Source organism: Phascolarctos cinereus, unplaced genomic scaffold (genome assembly GCF_003287225.1).
Source record: "Phascolarctos cinereus isolate Bilbo 61053 unplaced genomic scaffold, phaCin_HiC Scaffold_3;HRSCAF=262, whole genome shotgun sequence".
Lineage (NCBI taxonomy): Eukaryota > Metazoa > Chordata > Mammalia > Diprotodontia > Phascolarctidae > Phascolarctos > Phascolarctos cinereus.
Genome location: NW_027555736.1, coordinates 188,787,895 through 188,809,271, shown reverse-complemented (window position 1 = coordinate 188,809,271; position 21,377 = coordinate 188,787,895). Strand labels below are relative to the sequence as shown.

At 39.0% G+C, this 21,377-nt stretch overlaps 1 protein-coding gene across 1 annotated transcript; it reads right to left on the bottom strand.

Annotated features, from left to right (window-relative positions):
- Window positions 1-82: 82 nt before the first annotated feature.
- On the bottom strand, window positions 83-21,366 carry PDIA3 (protein disulfide isomerase family A member 3). The gene is made up of 13 exons (XM_021009237.2): window positions 21,040-21,366; window positions 13,666-13,744; window positions 12,115-12,232; window positions 10,743-10,850; window positions 8,699-8,828; window positions 6,094-6,210; window positions 5,489-5,614; window positions 4,406-4,588; window positions 3,549-3,657; window positions 2,643-2,768; window positions 1,942-2,021; window positions 1,425-1,482; window positions 83-511 (listed from the first exon to the last, which is right to left on the bottom strand). The coding sequence occupies exons 1-13, from the start codon at window positions 21,213-21,215 to the stop codon at window positions 401-403; spliced, it is 1,521 nt and encodes a 506-aa protein (XP_020864896.1). The 5' UTR covers window positions 21,216-21,366; the 3' UTR covers window positions 83-400.
- Window positions 21,367-21,377: the final 11 nt, after the last annotated feature.

Below are 21,377 nucleotides of genomic sequence, written 5' to 3'. Positions count from 1 at the left end.
TATCTGGTGTGAGGCAATGGTTTACTCTAACTGCCAACATTACCTCCATCCTCCCTACTCCCCCTCCCCCCGACGAACTTAGTTTAAAGGGGGGTTCCATTTATTGTCACTGTTCCAAATGTACAAAAAAAAATTAGAAAATAACCCCCAACTCAACTCCCCTCTCCCTTCAATATTTCCCCAACACAAATAATCCTTCCCCACCCCATCCCCCCCAAACCACAAACAAATATCAACTCGTCTTGGTGTTTCCATTAACAGTGCACCTAAAGAAACAGCTCAGATAAAATTAAACAGGATTCAAATGGCATCCACGCTGTCCACTCATCCCTGAGGCACTGACTGCCCCATCACTGGTAAAAGAGTCCTTATACAAAGTGGTCTGTTTTTGCTGCTACTTTTAAAGATCTTCCTCTGCCTTCTTCTTTTTAGATTTTTCCTCTTGGATCACAGGAGGATTTGTAGCTTCTCTTTGTAGGTAGTTAATAAAGTCAGAAACTTCACGGCCACCCTGAAAATAAAGAAAAAATTATCTAAAAACGTAGCTTTGTTTAGAACCTCAGGGAGGATCTTCTTTTTCTTCCCAACCCAAACAAACTTTTGGATTTGAAGCTAAGCGAGAAATGTATTGCCTAGCAGGACTGGGAATCCCTTTAGGTGGAGGGGGAAAAAAAAGAGCTTCTAGCTTGGTGGAAGGGAAACAGACGGATGACCTCAGGTGAATAGTGTGGAAACACTTTAAAAATCTTTTTTAGTTTATCTAGAAATATTGAAAAATAATAGTTTTCTTTTAAGTCCTATTTAGACTCTGGAGAAAAGCTTGAACAGATAGGTGGGACAGGTCAAGACAAAAGGAAAAAAAGGCTTTCCACTGATGAATGGATTATGGGTGATATCCAGAAACTTAACAAAATACCTCTTATTTAGATTAAAAATATTACCTTTTCCCACCTCTAAGTAACCATGTAAGGATATTTTCCTTCCTCTTTCTCCTAAACGGACCTTGTAAACTACTGCCTACTTCCATTACACCTCCTCTTCAATACAGACTCTTGATATAGTTCTATAGCAGGAACCTCACTGATTCTTCTGGGGAGAGAGATGCAGGAAGAAGACAGTGACCTGGCTGCTCAACTCTGGAATGTCAATCCAGACTGTATTTTAAGATAGCTTTTACTTTTCAAGATTCCTATGTTACCTGAAACACTCTCGGGGCAACGAGTCCATGTTTGAGGAGATGGGAGACTATGCCAGTTTGGAAAGCTCGTTCTCCAAACTAGAAATTTCTAGGCTTGGATGTAAATTAATGATAAATTAAACTGTTTCTGGCAGACTGATGCCTAAACCAGGAGCGTACAGCATTATTTTTTCTTCGACAGCGGCTATAGGCGTGTGTTTTGGGGATAAGCACTCCCGGTACTTACTTCATATTTCCTTGGATTCTGCTTACTATTTGCTGGAGAGAAGTAGATGGTAGGGAAGCTGGGGAGAGAAGAGGATGTTATTTAGACTTCAGAAAAACACTGCTCAGAACCTTTCCCAACTCCATGCCCTGGAAATGACTCTCTTCACGGTCTTTTATCCTAGAAAAACTGGCAACCAAGTTATACCATATTAAGTCAAGCAAAAACCCACCTAACTTAAAGACTCACGGGCATACAACAGAGAACTCTGAACCAACACTCTAACAGGAAATGTGTTTTGACTTGTATATATGTTAGTGTTGCCTTAATTACGAGAACACTGGAAGAATTTATAGTAGGGAGATGGCGATGCTAAGAAGTAGAAAACTGACTATAAACTCTCCAAAATCCCATCTCCTACATATATATACAGCTCAAAGCCAGGAATATACCATCAGGGCAGCTGTTAAGAAAGCATCTTTATCAATCCCAGTATACTGAAGTGTTCATTCCAATAATTAATTTGCAATATACTTACCCTCTGACTTCATATGGAGAAGGCACATCATTGGCTGTGGCATCCATCTTTGCTATGACAATATTGGGATCTTTGCTGAGCTATATAAACAACAACAAATTTTAAGCTTGTTAGATCCTCCACATTGATGACTAACAAGCAAAAAACTTCAGTCCCACTCTGTATGTTTCCGGAAACACTAAATCAAACCATGGGAATGAAGCTATGACAGCTTAGAACTCCTAGTTTGTTTCTTTGTTTGTTTTGGGGGGGAGGAGGATGAGGGAGAGAAATGAAGGAGAGACCAATGGCTCCTCCCACCTCATTAGCTTAGCCAATGAAGACATGAAATGTCTAAACTTCAAATCCACCTGGCCTGGATAAGCAATTAATTACATAGAATAAGTAGGTTAATTTAGAGGAAGAACCAATTATGCCCAGGTTAAGCTGACACTGAAATTATAGGGTGCCTTTTCTCAAGTTCAAACCTAAGCCTGAAGTATTCAAACATACATAACAGAAGTTGAAAGAGCAGACAAAACTTGAGTCATTCAGCAAGGTGAGGCACTAGGGGGCAGTCACAAGAAGTATTATATTTGTTAGAGTAAGTATAAAATATTTATCAGGTAGTAGGTACATTGAAGTAGCTAAGAAGGACAGTCCTAAACCCATGTGAAGACTTTCAGCTCAAAGTCAACTTTCAGAGTAAAGCTCAAACATACCTTTTCTCCTAACTCTTTGTACTTGGGCTCCAGGTTTTTGCAGTGACCACACCATGGGGCATAAAATTCTATCAGAACATCTTTATCTGTATTCACAATTTCATCAAAGTTTTCAGCTACCACTACCTGGAAAAACAAAAAAGGAATATTCTCCAGTTATTAAAAAAAAAATCCAAGATTAATTTTGTGTATGTGGAGAACCAATCCCCCTCACAGAAGATGCATCACTGCTAAATTTACCAATTACTCTCAAGTCCACCAAATGAGTAATCTTCATGAAACACTAAAATCCACAGCCAGAACTATATGAACCCTCAGGAAAATCTCTCCCCCATTCCTTTCAATTCCTCATACAGAACATCATCTCTATAATCTGAAAAATACTGCCTATATCTGTTACAAAGGAAGACTTCATGGCAGCAACAAATACCAAAATTACTGTGCTATTTATATAGCATAACTATCCCAAAGGGATTTGTAATCCTGATCTTAATATCTGATCCATTAAAAAGGGGGTGTGCTCTTGATCCCACAAGGAGACATATCATAAATTCAGTTTAAGGATCATCTTTTTAGGATTTTGTGGACTCGGGGCAGGTAGGTGGCGCAGTGGATAGAGCACCGGCCCTGAAATCAGGAGGACCTGAGTTCAAATCTGGCCTCAGACTCAACATTTGACACTTACTAGCTGTGTGACCTTGGGCAAGTCACTTAACCCCAATTGCCTAAAAGGAAAAAAAAAAGAATTTTGTGGACTCAAGGCTAGAATAAATCTTAGAGAGGATTGTCAAATCTCCACTGCCAAGTATATAAGTGACTTTGCAATGACCTTGGATATACTCAACATAGTTTTGTAAACAGGAGAGGCAGCTTCACATTAGTTTGATCAGACCCAACAGTTCTCACCTTCACAGGTCCATCGTTATTCTCTGGGATAGGTTCAGACTTTAAGTATCTCCTTAGGTTGCCATCAAAGTAATTCTGCAGGAATCGCTCAAGGGCCTTCCCATCACGGCTAAAGGATGGAAAGACAAAATAAATATTCTTGTAACCACAAGGATAAGCTTCACAAGAAGTTTCCAGGGACAGCCCTCCTTCAGCTTTGACTTAAAGGCTAGCAGAAGACAAGAAAATCAGAAGCAGCATGCCTGCCTCTCAGAACAGTGAAGGAACTAGCGGTGGAATAGGGAAATGCCTACAGCCAGGTGGGCTTTTATTACCCACTTCTTTATTTCCTGGGTATCTAATGTACATTAAAAAGTTTTGCAGAGGGAAAATGAAAACCAGGTAATTATTTTTATGTAAAAGAGCTAAGTGCTATTTCCCAGTCACATTACCTTGTTTGGCTAAGTGACTCTTACCCCCAGCCTCCTCTGAACCATGGATGCAAAGTGAAAATAAAGTTCAGGTTTACTCTTGTTTGTCAAAATGGACCATAAAGCCCCCAAACTAAGTTTGCTTCATGTCAAAAAAGGGGATGAGTCGGGAGAAGTCTAAAATTGACTCAAAGAGTGTGGATGCAAAACTGCTGTTCTCTATGTATTGCCAAGCTGCTTCTGCTGAGTAAGATAGGCACCAAGAAAGGGATCCTGCCTCTATAAAGTTATTTAAATAGCCTAGGAATGAGTACTAGTGACAGTCATAACTAAATAACTCTTCCTTCTATTCAGCTACCTCTTCCTTTTTAATTCCTTAATGGCAGAATAGAGGTTTTCATATTCCCTTTTTTACCCTCCTTAAAACCAAAGAAACTGTCAACTTACGAGAACTCCTCTTGCATAACATATTTCTCTCCTTTTGCAGTTCTGATAGCGACAACAGGTACCTCTCCAAAGGTTCTTTCCAAGCCAAAGTCAGAAAGTTCATGGCTAAAAGTTTTGCGACTAGCAACAGCAAAGTTGAGTTTGTGTCCAGCTTCCAGGAATTTCTGTGCCACCATCATAACTCTGTTTAGAACAAGAGATATTCATCAGGATAACACTTTGATACTAAGTAGCAAGTGACAAATCTACAAGTCACAGTTTGAAGATGGTTCTTCTAAGATTGATACATTAATTCTACTCTTAGCCTACTAAGTTTTAAGTCTCATCATTTAACTCTGCTATTAAAAGGCAGCTGGTAGCGCGGTTAACAGACTGCTAGGCCGAGAGAGAGACCCTAGTTCACATCTAACCTCAGACCCTGGGTGAGTCACTTAACCTCTGTCTGCCTCAGTTTCTTCACCTGTAAAATGGAAGTAATAATAGTACCTAACTCCCAGCATTATTCTGAAAATCAAATGAGATAACTGCAAAGTTCTAGGTATAATGCCTGGCACAGAGTAAGCACTATGTAATGTTAGCTACTAGCTATTAAGCTTGTGGTGCTGAATTAATTCCTACTGGCTTTTGTTACACTATGTTAAGACTCAAATCATCAGGGAAGGCAAGCTTCTTGAGGGGGAAAGTACAATAAAAGGGTTAACTAGGCATGTAAACACACCTTTAACTTTCTTTTGCAGGACAGATGCACCTCTACTGGGTTTAGTTTTTTTCAGACAAACTGCTGCCTGGGCACATCTTTCCCATTTTTCACCTGAATGAAATCAACTTTACATACAAAGCACACATATACAGTGTATACTAGACTCCAGAAATAGTTCTAGTTCCCTCAGGCCTGGGGAGTGGTATTGCTGGTGGTGATTCTCCAAGGCTGGAAGGCTTAAGGCAAAGGCCTAAAGGCACCCTAATCTTAATAGAACATGTTCCGGAGTCTGGATATATAAACATATCCAGAACGCTGATACAATTCAAAAGAAAAAAAAGGGAGAGAGGGAAATATGGTCCCATTTCTTTCTTGTTATTTACCTGTTTCTCCAGTAGTTGGATCCTTTAGCATTCATCTCATAGTCCACATCATAGTAAGCCACAAGCAGATCCTTGCCTTGGAATAAGTCTTTGTTGTCTTCTGTCATGTGAGGGCAAATACCAAAACTGAAACAAAATAACCCATTATCAACCTGGATAGTTGCCTCACTTGGAAAGAAAACTAACACATTCAAAATTGGCAGTATGTCAGAATTTATTTTGCTTAGCATATTTTTGGGGGAGACATAAGTAATGCAGGAATTTATTTTGCTTGATTAGAAATATTTGTAATGGATTGTTTTTCTTGTTTTCTCAATGGATGGGGGAGAGGATTCAGAACTGAAAATAATAAATAAAAAATTTTTAAAAAGAAAAATAAACAAAAACACTTAGGTGGTATATGCCAGACCACACAAAGGTCTGTATGTTGTTGGCTTCATAGGGACTTGAACTATTATTGCTAAAGTTCTTTTGAAGCCCAAGTGAGTTTTATTACATAAAGCCTAGACATGGCAAGGTCTAGAAATAGCACTGTTGAATGACTGGACTACAATAGCAGAATGGAAGCCACGACACCTGAATCAAGGTATGAAGAAAGTACTTACACGTTCTCCTGGATAAATTTTTTAATTTTGCCACTGGTTATTTTTTCCTCTGTGTATTGTATACTGTTTTCCTCAAATTTGTTAGCCAGATGTGGAGGCCGGAACAAAGTGATACCCCTGAGAGGAAAACAACATCAAAGCAAATAAGTTAGAAGAGGTGAGCTAAAAATGCTTTACTCCTAGGCTGTATTTATTGCAAAAGTTACTCTAGGATGGAATATAGCAGCTTTGCAACCATCTCTGATGACAAAAAACAAAACAAAACAAAACAAAATCAGGCTGAGTGCTTTTGCTGCCAACACTCAAGGATCTGGGGGACTATTTCTTGGGGTATATGACTTTAAGAACATAGTTTCTTTGTCCCCTTTCGATTCTCCTCAGTGGCAGATCACAGGTGTGACTATAATCAGGATACAAACAGGTTGGCAATTGTAGGCACAAAGTATAATTACTAGGTTCAACTTAAAAGATTCCTCTGTCCCATAACCCAATTATCTGGCTATCAAGAAAGTAAGTATTCCCTTTTCGATTTCATACTGTATTTCTATTCTTGGTCTAACCGAAGCTTCCTATGGTTCACTTGGTCATTTTAGGAACCAGGTTCTCTCATTCCTACCCTCCTCTCAATTTAGCTAAGGTTTTAGTCTTAGTTTTCCTGAGACATAAATCTAAACTTACTTCCAGTTTTCACACCAAGTTTTTTTTAATTCCTTGACTTCTATTTCCAGGGCCCCAAATTTCAAAACTCATCTAGTCTAACCTGTATCTTAGCCCTTCTATTATACATCCAATCAGACATCATCCAGTTCTCGCCTTAAGACTTCCAGTGCGGGGCAGCTAGATGGCACAGTGGATAGAGCTCCAGCTTGAAGTGAGGAGGACCTGAGTTCAAATCCAGCCTCAGACACTTGACACTTACTAGCTGTGTGACCCTGGGCAAGTCACTTAACCCTGATTGCCTCACCAAAAAAAAAAGACTTCCAGTGACTAAGAACTCACTAACTCCCTCAGAAGCCTATTCTTTCTAATCAGTAGCTTTTGCTCACATCAAACCTGAACCTGCCTCTCGACAACTGGCATCCATATCCTTGTAGTTCTACTCTCTGAGGCCAAACAGAGCTAATTCTAACTGCTTCTCTACATGACAATCATTCTAGACGATATCCCCTCTTCTCCAGGCTAAACATGACCCCCCCCCCAGTTTAGAAATGTTCTCCTTCAAATATGGTATCCAGAACTGCATACACTAGTCTTGCACAGGTCAAGACTACCGCCTCTCTGGTCCTTAACACTATAACGATTAATGTAGTCTAAGACCCATAAACTGGTGCTGCTTTTTTGTTGCCATACCACACTTCTGACTCACAATGAACATTCACTAGCTTTTTCAAACTGCTGTCTAGCTCTATCTTCCCCATTTTGATTGGGTTAAAAACAATAAACGTCATGATTCCATCTTACTAAAATATGATCCAACATTCTAGCTCAGTCAAGATCCTTGTTGGATCCTGTCATTCAATATATTGGCTATCAAATAAGCTACAAGTAGATTCTTGCCCGTGAATAAGTCCTTGTTGGCTTTTTTCACATGACATCTAAATTAAAACAAAATAATCTATTAACAACCTCAGCAATCATGTCACTCAGAAAAAAATTCTGCCTTTAATGAGCATACTATCTATATTTTTCTCTAGGACACCAGTGTGTGGTTATCGGTTTGTTTGTTTTATTTTGGGGGGGGGGACAGGGAATAAGAGTCAGGATTTGACCCAGGTCTCCCTAAGGCCACCTTTCTATCCACTATGCTACACCTCTAAGAGAGGAAGAAATATTAAATAGCACAAGGCCAAGCACAGAGCCCCTGTGACCTTCTCCCAAACTGACCACTACCAAGGCCAATTTTTTGGGTCCAGCTATTTAACCACTTCTAAACCTACAAAACCCCATTCTATGTATTTGCAGACAGTAACCTTTGTTTACTAAAGGGAATACAAAGTCATGGATACACACACACAGGTGAAACAAGTCAAGAAATGTAACACTAATTAACAATCCTCCTTAAATATTTTTTAGCTTGGTGCTTAAGAATCATAGGAAGTTGTAATTTTACACCTCAGAGCAGGTATTACCCTAAACAAGTCAACATATGCTTCCACCAAATGTTAAGTTAAACAATCTTCTGGGACCTGGTTTATACACAGTGAGGAACACTTGGTGTAAAAAGAGTTGAAAATAAAATTCCTCCATGAAAAGGTTAACCTCTCATCTTCCATACTTAAAGGCATCCCATTGTAAGGTATTCTCACTAAATGTCCTGGTGAGAGAGGCTATAGATACTACCTATATAGCAAGTACAAGGGGCACTTGCTGCCAGTGAGACAATAGGCTTATGTATAAGAATTGCTGGTGACATGCGATGATCACAGAATTCAGTGGACTTCAACCTCCTTAATAATATTTTACCTATACAACCTCACCTCAGGTACAGAGGGCGAGCTTTCCAAGTCCAGCCATCTGGAAAAACTGACCCCAAACAATGCAACTTTACACAGTGTCAACACCTTTTCCATTAGAATTAATGGTTTATATTCCTCAGGTTACTTACTCTCCATCAGCATTATACTTCCTCACCAGGGCATCAACATCGGTATGTGCAAATCGGTAGTTTTCTCTCAAGTTTGTAGCTGCTTTTAGGAACTCTGAGTGAGATTCACTGAGTAAGTCTCTGAAGAAACCTATATAGGAAGGAGAATGAAAAAAGCATCAAGAGGGGCACTATAAAAATTTCTCCTGGGAGCAGCTAGGTGGCGCAGTAGATAGAGCTCCAGCCTTGGAGTTAGGAGGACCCAAGTTCAAATCCAGCCTCTGACACTTACCAGCTCTGTGACCCTGGGCAAGTCATTTAACCCCAATAACCTCACCAAAAAAACCACCTCCTAATTTAGAATTTCTTCTCATTTTCATAAAGGAGATAACGTGCTCAAAGACTTCATTCTGTTGTAGACAATTAAGGTTTACATTGACACAGTCACACCCAAAAATCCACAAAATTGCTTTTAATGCCTTTCTTTGCCCCTTTATACATACATTTTACAATAAATCATTATGTGTGCAACACCAACATTTGTGGTCTAGCCACTGTCTTCTAACATAGGCAGACAGGATCCAGCATTTCTCTTCACTTGAATTTATCTGTGGCCTAACAGGCACAAAGAACCAGGATGTTCTGTATGCTATCAAATAACCAACTAGCTGATAAAATCATGTCTGAACAATCTCAAACATCCCGAGAAGATTAAAACTACAAAAGGGAAGCAGCTGAGAACGCTGCGCCGCTTGGTCAGGTGCTACCTCCTCTTCAACATCAATTCTTAGTTTTTCTGACTTCTTTCAAGAGGGAGATCAAATCTTACCTATTCCCCAATCAGCTACTAATGCCTTCCCCTCTCAGAGTACCTTCCATCTATTCTGTATATATCTTATATCTACCTAGTTGTTTACATGTTGTCTCCTCCATTAGAATATAAGCTCTTTAAGTTCAGGGACTCTGTTTTTTGCCCCCCTCCTCTTTTTTTAAAAAAGATAACCACCAGGTACATATTAGGCTGGGGCACCAAAAGACCTAAGTTGTCCCAGCTTCCTCAATGGCTTACTTAACTTTGTATAAATCACTTTATTTCTTTAAGCCTGAGTTCCCTATTAGTGTTGGCATAGATGAGCTCTAAGATCCATTCTAGTTCTAAAATATTATTATTAAGCTTTTATGTTTAAGGTAACTAGACATCACATGATCAGTCAAGCTCAAAGCATAGCCAGATATAAGCAGTGCAGCCTAGTGGAACTTCATTGAACTTTGAGAATCAAGACCTAAATTCCATTCCCAACTTTGCCTCTAATTACTTATGTTAAGTAACTTGGGTAGTTATTTAACCTTTTTATCCTTCAAAACTGAATGCAAGAATTTTAGGGTGAGAACCTTTGGAAAATCTTTTCCAGCCCCTTCATTTTATAACAAAATAGAGAGGTTAAATGGTCTATTATGGTCATACAGCCAGTAAATGGAAAAAACAGAAACATAACCAGGTCTCTTGGCTTCTAGTTTAGTTAGGGTCATACTGTGCTCCAATGCCTCATTTTGCCATCTTTACTTATCCCACAGGATTATTTATTCAAGTGCCACACAAATGTAAGATATTCTCAAATTATTCATCCATAGTATCCATTCTTTACTGCCCAAATATCTGACCACTAATTTTATTTTACCTAACTTTTCCATGTACCAGAGTCCTATGCTAGATAGCGGTATACATATTTTGCTTTGAATGCAACTTTTAGAACATAAGCTGTTCAAATAGCCCTTGGAATCAGGATTAGGGAACTACTGCCTTATACATTCACTTAAAGTTTTCCTATTACAGAGAGTTGATTAGCCTTAAATTGTCTTAACTGCCTTATTAAGCAAGTTGAATCTTGAGGCCTGAAAAAGCAATAGAAACTAAAGGCATTATCTTGATACCTAGACTGAAATGAAGTTTGTACATCAAATAAACAAGCACTGGAATTTTCCTTATCTCTATTACCTTTGCTGCTCCTCTTAAGCAAGTGGTTTTTGACTGATTCTGTTCCTTGACCAACTTTTTGCTACTTACCGACTACAGAAGCAGCTTTGTCATTAATGAACTTCTCAAAATCTTCTGTACTCATGAGAGGAACTGAGGCAGGTCCTGCCTGCTTCTTCAGATGACTCACAATTCCATCTTAGAAGACAAAATGAAAGTTCACAGCAAAGTAATGAGTTTAAGTACACTTTTCTATTAAAACTGAAACTTCATTGAGTGCCTAATTCTTCAGGACAGATTTAAGATCCACTGAAAGAAATCACGGATCATGTCTAATATTGCAATAAAACAGTAATATGGCTTATTATTACAGGGAGATTCAGAAATGTGGGTTGAAACACAGATCACATAGCTATATATGGTTAAAAGGCTGATAATTAGATAGGCAGCTGATAACAGAAATGCCACAATACCCTGCACAGATCCAAATCAAGTACTTATTATCTTTTCTCCTAGGATTTAAAATTATCTTAAAAGAAATAAAAAGGATTCCTTAAGTACCCAAGGAGCTGGGTAGTTATCTGAGTGTCTAAGAGCTAATAAATAATGACAATGTCAATAACAACTAAAAAGTTTCTAAATCAGGTGCCCAACAGATCTAATCCCTAAAAGCAGATTTTTGGGGAGTATGTACATATGTATGAATTTACAGCACACCCAAGAATATCAGTCAAGCTATAATCTAACCAGACTATTTTCTTTGATTTGGCAAATGGGGCCTGCCAAACAGGAAGATAACTTAATTCAGGGTTTAAAAATGTTAAAAGGAGTTAAAAGAAAATCAAAAATGTTTGCTAACTCAAATATTTCCCTTTTTTAAACATTTAGAATTAAGAGTCTTAGTTTAGACATATGAATAACAATAGGTAATATTTATATAGCACTGCATAGCATACAAAAGCCCTTTATATACATCATTTCATCCTATCTTAATGCTTTAGGTTATACAGTATGTCTATTATCGTAATTTTGTGTGAGGAAATTGTGTGGTGTGTGTGTGTGTGTGTGTACACACCCCCACCACAGAAAAATTCACTGCTACTTTAGATTCAAAAACTCAGCTATCCTCTTTGACTCATAGTCCTTGCTCATTTGAAATGGCCTAGGGAAAAATAGTTCTTTTAAGAGCATCCCTAAAACTTAAGTTGAAGCACTTCTCACACCCATGTTTATTCTAGGAGATTTTAGTGTGTCAGTATGTATGCCCTGTAACACTTAAACTTTAAAAATAGGCAATGGGCAAAAAACTAGTAAGAGCCTTAGTAAAATTTTAATTATATGGAGATTTCAAGCTTGAGAATATATAGCTAGTAAAGTAAATTTCCACCAAGGGAGAAAAAAAAAATTTAACGACAAGCACAGTGAGTACAAATGTTACCAGAATGAAGTCCGATTCCCTTACCAGCTGTCCGAGGGCCATCATAGGCACCTGATTCTTCACCGTTTCGAAATATTTTCAGGGTGGGATAGCCACTGACTCCATATTTATTACAAGTATTTGAGTTGGCAGTACAGTCAACCTAAAAATATAAACATATCAAATATCTTTTTAATAGGAAAAAAAAAACCAAAACCAACAAAAACTGTTGCCAGCTATGAATCCCCAAAGATTTGATAGGCACAACAGGGTTAGGCAAGTTCAATTTATCTAGGAAGTATTACAAAAGGGCATTACTATTTCAATTCTATAACTATGTGCAGTCTAGTCTATATTATCTTCAGTGATGAAAAGTGATAGTTGCCATAATATATGTTTAACTAGTTTAAATCTGATTTGAATGCAACTATAACAAATTCAGAAAAGCAAAACCACAACTACCCCCCCCCAAAAAAAAACAAGTCAATTTGAGCTACCTAACTTAGTAGAGCCTTTGTTTTCTGGTTAAGATTTCACCTTTAAATGTTTAAAGGGTCAATGCCTACACTCCTCATTTAGTTTGGGTAAAGGCTACCAGGTGAGTCTTTTCAATCTGATGCTAAATTTGATATGGTTGGCCACAGAAGTTAATACTCAAAACAGGAAACAAATCAACAGATATGTAAGCTGCCCATTAGATCAAAAGAGCTGTGAATTTGCTACAGAATGACTTACTAACCACTCTACCCCATTCTAGGAGTGACAACAGTATAAAAACATCAAAAATTTTAACATCCAAAAAGTTGAACATAAATGTTATTGTGAAATACACAATCAAGTTTACCTATCATTGTGTTGATTATAAGTACATTCTGATATATGCATGCATATTACCCTTATCACTGAGCTATTCTATCGTCATAACAACCATTTGTCACCATGAATGAATGTAGTCTTGCTTACTTCCGGACTTCTTAGACTTGTATCACCTATTTACTTTATAATAGTGATTGGGAGAAATGATAACATCCATTTCATACTAGTGTCCTTCTAACCCTGACATTTTTACCTTCATTTTCTTCCAGTGTACTTGTTCTCTCTTCATGCTCTAACCTCTCTTCTACTTGGTGCTACCTGGCTTCCTCAGTCAGACTAAGAAATTTTCCTGTGTTCTCAAACTACAAACCCTTTTCTCATCACAGTTGTTATTTACTTATTTTATGGTCCCTTATATAATTAACAATTATTTATTTTCGAGAATTCTAACATTTACTAGATCATTTTGCTGATGCCTCAAATTCAGAACACAAAATTAGGGGTAGCATGTTACCATCAATTTATAGTAAATCATTTTCCTTTACACCATTTTTGTGATTATGTGATGAAAGAGTGCTCTTATCCAGATGAGCCACTGTAGCTTCCCTAGCTCCCTAGTGAACATGGATCACAATCAGTGATAATCCTGTGAATATCTTGAGTACTAAGGTGATGGTAGAATAAAAATGGCAACCCCTAGCACCACAGCCCTAGAACCAAAGGACTACAATGTCCATATTGTCATCAGAGTCACTTATCGCAGAATCCAGGAGTGCTCACCTTTGCCAAAGGAACTATTCCTTTTAGCCTGGTTGCTGCAGCTTCATACTCTGGGGCAAGCCTCTTACAATGTCCACACCTAAAACGGAAATAGCCAATGTTCACTATGATCAATGTAGTATGGTAAAAGAGCATTGGATCTGGAGTCAAAGGACCTGGAAACAAATACCAGCTCTGCCATACTACCTGTGTGACTCTGGATGAGATGCTTAACCTTTTTGGGTCTCAGTTTCCTCCTCTTTAAAACGAGAGGGTTGGATTTAATCATCTTTATGGTACCTTCTGGGGCAGCTAGGTGGCACAGTGGATAGAGTGCTAGGCCTGAAGTCTAGAAGATTCATCTTCCCTGAGTTCAAATCTGGCCTGAGACTGCTGTTTGTCCTTTGTTCTCAAACAGGACCAATAACACCAGCAAGGTGATGTCATGACTTGTAAGAAAACTGGATTTAAGTGAGGCAGAGCTGTGCAGAATCAGGAGCCTCACTTTCTCCTCTGGAGCCATCTGGGCTCAAGGGCAAGATAAAGACAACTGGCGATGGCCCTGGATGCAATGGGAGACCTTGGCCCTTTTAAGCTAAGTCTTTCCCAGGTCTCAGTTTGTCTTGAGTCTCAGACACTTACTAGCTGTGTGACCCTGGACAAGTCACTTAATCCTGTTTGCCTCAGCTCCACTCTTAATATCTCTGCCAAGAAAACCCCAAATGGAGTCACAGACAGTTGGACATAAATGAAAAACGACACCTTCCAGCTCTAAATCTTATGATCCTATCAGTTTGTTAACTTTGCTCTGTAATAAGAATATCCAACCACTAGAAGGTTCCACAAACTATTAGAGTAATTTACTACACAGTTTTATTACCCAAATATACCATTACTCTTAGAGTATAGCAGACTTCCTAGAGGGAAAAGGCTAAATTTAATTCGAGGATAATATCGCAGGAATAGCAAAGACCAAAAGCAGCATGTTCTCTTACAAAGAAAATTAAGAGAAAAAACTTAAAAGTCAAGAACACTGAAAATACTATTAGAGTTCAATGATGTGCTGACTAGTTTTACTAAAATGCCCTTTTCTGTCCCCCTTCTTTCCCCACTCTCTTATAGGGGATGGTGCTCTTGGTAGGGAAGGTGGAGGAAGATGTATGCTGAAGGTGATGTAAAAAGAGGTAAATATATGATGAACATAATGAAGGTGACAGGATTACATAGTTTGGCCTTGAAGGAAGCCAGAGAAAACCAAGTGGCAGAGCATTCTAGGAATGAGGAACGACCAGAGGCAATGCCCAGAGCAGAAATGAAATGTCTTGTTTGTGGAACGGCAAAGAAATCAATGTCACAGGATTAAATGGGGGTATAAAAGTTACAAAGGAGCAAAAAATTCCCTGAGCTGGGTTAGTACTGGGAAACGAGGTAATGTAAAGAAGAGAAAATAATGTACACAAAGGGAAAATTAAGGCACTGGCCTTCTTTTGCTCCTTCTGACACCATACTAGCACAGCATGGCCGTCCTAAGTCCTCACCATGTCTTTTCACAAGACTTTCAGGATCAAGAGGTTTCTTGCAAATAAGCAGAAACAAAATCAGGACCACTCCTCAGAGGATTCACAGGAAAATTGGGAGATCAAGCATATCTCCCAATGAAAAGAACCAAGCTGGCTTATAAAGAACTTCCAGAATGAGGATGTACATTCCCAAGTCTAAACACCTTAACGTGCCATTCCTGATACTTTCCCATTCTGGGAGCTTTCTGCTAAGATGGAAGCATAAAGATTATTATTATTATTGTAAAAACTTTTTATTTTCATGCATCATGTTAGTAGGTACAATAATTTTTTTTAAAGAAAAAGACAATTAAGGCACATTATGATCAGTTCATAGAATTGGAGATGATCTAGAGCTAGAAGGTCCTTATCTTTCTCATTTTAAAGATAAGAAAAGTGTGGGACAGCTAGGTGGCGCGGTGGATAGAGCACCAACCCTGAAGTCAGGAGGACCTGAGTTCAAATCCAGCCTCAGACCAAACACCTGACACTTACTAGCTGTGTGACCCTGGGCAAGTCACTTAACCCCAATTGCTTAAAAACAACAAAAAAGTGATGTCCAGAAAGATTAAGTGACTTGCCTGAATTTGGGTTCTAGAATCAATGTTATGTACCACTGCCACTTCCTCATTTCACATCTATACCTCAACAACAAACATTTACACTAGCAATAAACACTCAGCCTTTTCCTTCTCAATTTGGCTTCAGCATGGCATTAAAAAAATACCCAATGTATTCGAGTCTGCAATTCTTAACTTCATATCTACACTGCTCACCTGACCTTGATACAAGAGATGATCAGGGAGATTGTATTGTCAGCTAATTCTGTCCAGCAAGCTACTAAGAACATCTGCTCCTCTGCTCCAAGAGCACTCAAAACCCCCAAGTGTACAATGAAATCAGAGGAGCAAGGTACACTACTAAACTCTTAACATAATCAGTTGAACATCAATACATCAAAAGCCAATGGAATTGCCAAGGGGTTACTTAGAGAAGCTGAAAATATTCTAACATTTCTCCTGATACGAAGAGCAGAAATAATTAGAAAAACAGGGAGGCAAGATGACCACCACTAGCCTCAACTGCCTATAAATCACTAAAGAAATCATGATTCACCTTGCCTCTCAAATATGTAGACTGTACTTCAAATGCAAATGAGATCACATAAAGATGTATCTCCATCAGCAATAACACTATTGAAAAAAATTATCATGAAACTTAAGAGAACATGATAGATGAGATTATGCAACTGGATCCCATAACAAATTCATCCAAGGTACAGAGCTTATTACATTTGCCAGAAATGCCTTTTGAGAACCACTTAGGATAATTAAAACCAACTAAGAGATAAATAGTCTTTGAAAATGGGTTTTTAAATAACCAAATATCAATTTCCACCAAAATAAGCTAACTTAAAAGGTACATGTTAGACCAGACAAGGAAGAATCACTAACAACTAATGTCAACCTAGAGTTTAACAAATAACAAACCCAAGATCATGAATTACTTCGGAAGAACTGCCTATATGACAAGAATTGCTGGGAAAATTCGAAAACAACTTGGCAGAAATTAAATTTAGATCACCATATTACATCACGTACCATAATGAGCTCAAAAAGTATATGTAAAATATTAAAGGTCACATAAAATCAGGTCCTTTTCACAGGCATGGCTGGGGGAAGAATTCTTAACTGAACAAGGGATGGGGGCAGCTAGGTGGCCCAGTGGATAGAGTTCCTCACTTGGGAATCAAGAAGACCTAAGTTCAAATCCGACTGCAGACACATAACACTCACTAGCTGTGTGACCCTGGGCAAGTCACTTAACCCCACTGCCCCATTAAGAAAAAAAACAAAACACAAGGGATGGAGGCAACCACAACACGGTTAATTTTGAAATTTAAAAAAAAGTTAATTTATATTACATGTATTTGAGAAGGTACAAGTGAAACATTTATGGTTTTGCCAACTTTTAAAAATTCCTTCTTGACCACAGATTCATTTATTCTGTTTAGCTCAAGTCAAATCTAATAGTCCTAATGACTTTTAAAAGGTTCTTTCAATCGAAAAGATAGGTATACCTATCTGCAACATTTAGATCTCTGAATTATGAGCCACTAATACCCCAAGATCTCTACTACAGAGAATGTTTATTATTTTACTGGTTATACTTTGTCAAATCTGGAAAGCTAAATAGGTATTTGGAATTCTGGCTTATTAGACATGCTATTCACTTCATTAAATAGTTGTTTTTGGTTGTTTGTTTGTTTTTTCCTTAATGCTACTGATAGAACACAAGCTCCTTGAAGGCAGGGACTATTTCTTTCTTGTCTTAGTATCCCCAGGGATAAGGAGTGCCTGGCACACAGTAGGTGCTAAATTGCTTGTATTGACTCTATTAGGCACTGGGTGATACAAAATATAAAGGTACTTCCTTCAAGGAGTTTACAATCTGATTGAGGCAGGACTTAATGTATCAATAAGTATTACAGGATGTTGCTCAGAAAAGGAAGAAAAGACTTAGTTGGTGAAGGATTAGCAGAGAAGTAGGACTTGGGCCCTGAACAAGACAGGTAGGGTTTCACAGGATGGAACAGATTATTCTAAATGAGAAAAAAAATAAAGTTAGGGCATTACAGCAGGAAGAAACATAGCTGGTTCAAAGGCATTATTAGATCATAGGACCATCAAAGGACATCAGAGGTCAATGACTTCATTTAACAAGGCATTAAAAAAGAAAATGCAGACCCAAAGTGACTTAACAAATGTCACAAGTAGCAAGAGGAATAGCCAAGATGTAAATCTAAATCCTTGAGTAGAAATACACTGCACATTCCACTGTTCCAAATGACATAATAGAAATATTTAACTTTCCAATTTTCAAAAACTTTATTTGCATGTTTAGTTTCCATTAGAGGCCAAACAACGTATGTCACATTAGAGGCCATAGCAGAAACTCATTTCAATTGCTACCAATACCTATTTTTTAGCCCTGATTTTTCAAGAAAATTTAAAGAGATATTCATTTCCTTACAGAAACAGAAAGAATGATACAAGAAAAATTCAACAGTACTTTACCCTTATCTTCTCAATACAGTTACTATACCTCTTTGGAACAATACCAATTCCATTCAGTGAGAAGAAAGATAAGGGAAGGGAATGAGAAATCCATAAAATAATGATACAACTGCACTAGAATTAGAAAGTGCTTCAAAATATAAAGTAGAATTTGCTCAAAATAAGCCTATTTTACTCTGCTAACAAACTTTTTAGCCTTTAGTAATAATAAAACAATAGCTGACATTTATATAGCACTAAAGTTTGCAAAATACAGTTACTATCCTATTTGATCTCTCACAGAACTGTGAAGTACGCACCACTATCCAATTTACCCATTAGAAAAATGAAACTAAATGGCTTATGTAGAATTAGAACCTAGGTAGTTAGCTAGCTGTGTGTCTATGAAGGAACACATTATTCAATTAATATTTCCAGCTGAAAAGTTTTAAAACATGAATTTTAATTATTTGTATTGGAAGTCCCATTCAAGGATAACAACTCCAAGTTATACACAAAATTTATCTTTTCTGATACTATCTTCTAAGCCAATTAAAAGCAGACACCACAGCATGAATCCACACCCAATTTCCTGGAATGGTTTAGTGCATGATGGGAGATGTAGTCCATAGAAAAGACACTAAATAGTTTACTGAAGAATGCCTTCAATTTTAAATATAATAGACGCCATCATATGACAGCAGCTGGAGGGATACCTTAAGTTTTAATACCCACCACTGGGCAAAGAAAGACTTTGAACACCTTAATACAATTAAGGTCTTCAAAGCCATCACAGTAAATGAAGAAGAACAGATGAGACTAACTGGAACAATTTCTGCTTTGGAACACAATCCACATACCTCAGTAATTCACTTTTGATGTTAACCCCAGAGGATTCTACAAATTTTGATAAGTTTCTGTAACTGTCTCATTCTAGTTTCAGGGGACAGGGGGACTACATATTGGGACACAGGCAGTGTGGCATAGTATAAAAGCACAAGTCTATGAGTCAGCAGACAGATTTCCATGGGACTTTGGTCAAGCCTCAGTTTCCTCAGTTGTAAAATGGGAATTTTGGACTCATGCATATGAAAACACTATGTACATTGTCAAGAATTATTCAAGAGTAGGGCATTATCATTAAGCTGAGAAGTGTTGTTCTTTAAAAACAATATATTTTATAGAGCTTATAAAGAATAGGTAATAATAGCACCAACAACTTTTTATAATGCTTAAACATGAGGCAGAGGATGTGAACACCCCTACTTTAAAAATGAGGAATCTGAGGTTTAGAGAAGTTTTATGACTTGTCCATAGTTATACGGGCATTAAATTTTGGAGCCAAACCTAGTTGTATGGATCTAAGTCTTATAGAGAACTTTCTGATACACCATGATACCACCAACTATTAGCTATAGGAGTGTCGTATGATTACAAATTTTAAAGTATACCTTTTAATCACAATAGGATAGAAATAGAGACCAAACCTGTGATTATATCAATACAGGAAATTTACTCCTCCAATGCAGGACTGCACCTTCTCTGCAACTTATAGTGGATCTGCCTGGGGCACTAAAAAATTAAGAGACTTGTCCAAGGTCACAAAGCCAGTACAGGTCTTAGGTGGGCCACACTAACCTACACTGAATAACCACAAACAAAACTTGTATAAAACAGTCAAATCCCCAAGGGGTGAGGTACTAGGAATAGACAATACAGTAAATGTGAAGAACAAACCAAATCAGGCAGGTCAAATGATAGAACTATGGATTTGTTATGCCAACCTTGGGCAGACTTTGCTGCAAAAGTGAGAGGATGTTTCTGGGGGGAAAAAAAGTAAAGACTTACTGAATTAGTCATTCTGATTTACACTAAGGCTTCTTTAACAGAATCCACATTCCTTGGTAGCTGTGACTGGGGCTACCAATCACTTTGAAAAAGATTCATTCTCCTCCAACAAAAAGTACTGCACACATTGGGAGTTTCTTACAAATATAATACCAATTTACTTCAGCAATTTCTACCTGAAGGTAAATTTCAGGCTTTTTTCATACCAACAACTACCTCCCAAGTCTCTTTACTCAAATAACGGGTCACCCAGGTAAACAGAAATTAAATGTTATACTTACCACGTCTTTTCCTCTCAGAAAAAAGCCCTATAAACAACTATTAACTTCATACTTATTATGGCCAATAAAGGCCTTAAGAACTACTCAGGACTGTTCTGCAGCCAGAAGTGAAGTGACCTTGGTATGAAACCAATGACTGTGGGGAGTGGGGCAAGTAGGGTAAGAAAATGCACCAGGGACCCAAGGGCCTCTTCTTAATGGGATACATGCCTACAAAGCGTAAGTCTTCTTCAGCTGTCTCATTTGTAAAAGGAAAAAGTTATCACACAGAAGTGTACGCAAATGAAGAAAACGAGATTCCACGAGGAGAGGGGAAACTGATTAAAGCACTTTGCAAAGAGGAAGTGCAGCAACAATGCCGGTAATGTGGCCCAGCCCTGCGCCCATCGAGGCCCCAGAGACTTTCCCCCAACCCCCACCCGTGGAGACTCGGGCCAAGGGAGCGGAGGAAACCCTGGCTGTCAAGCCGGGGATGGGCCTCTCTGCGCTCTCCCGGGAGGCCCCTCTAGGAGAGGGGATTACGGGATCGAGCCTGGGGTCCGCTGGCGGGGCGGCGGCCACCGGCCTCGAGCTCCCGGCCTCCCTCCGGCCTCCCGCCCCCCAGCCCGGTCCTCTCCCTCAGGCCTCCCATGAAGCTCCGGGTCTTCTCACCAGGGCGCGAAGAACTCCACCAGCATTAGGCCGGCACTGCCCGTATCGGCCACGCGCCGCTCGAAGTTGTCGTCCGTGAGCTCCAGCACATCGGAGGTGGCGTCAGCGGCCGGGCAGGCCGCTGCCAGGAGCAGCGCCAGACCCGGGAGCAGAGCGAGGCGGCGGCGCATGGCCATGACGGCGAGCCGGCTCGGCGAGCGGGGTCAAGGCAGGAAAGGAGGGGGGGAGGGAGGCGGGTAGGACCGGTCCAGGCGTTGTCTCGACAGCGGTGCGGGAGGCAACTCGCGTGAAGTGCCCCCTCAGCCTCGCGCTGTCTGAAACCAGCCGCCCCGGCAGCC

Coding starts and splice junctions, on each gene's coding strand:
- PDIA3 (XM_021009237.2), bottom strand. CDS start 21,215: ATGGCCATGCGCCGCCGCCTCGCTCTGCTCCCGGGTCTGGCGCTGCTC. Junction 8,829..10,742: donor CAAAGCTGCTTCTGTAGTCG/GTAAGTAGCAAA, acceptor CTTCCTATATAG/GTTTCTTCAGAGACTTACTC. Junction 4,589..5,488: donor TCCAACTACTGGAGAAACAG/GTAAATAACAAG, acceptor TGTTCTAAACAG/AGTTATGATGGTGGCACAGA.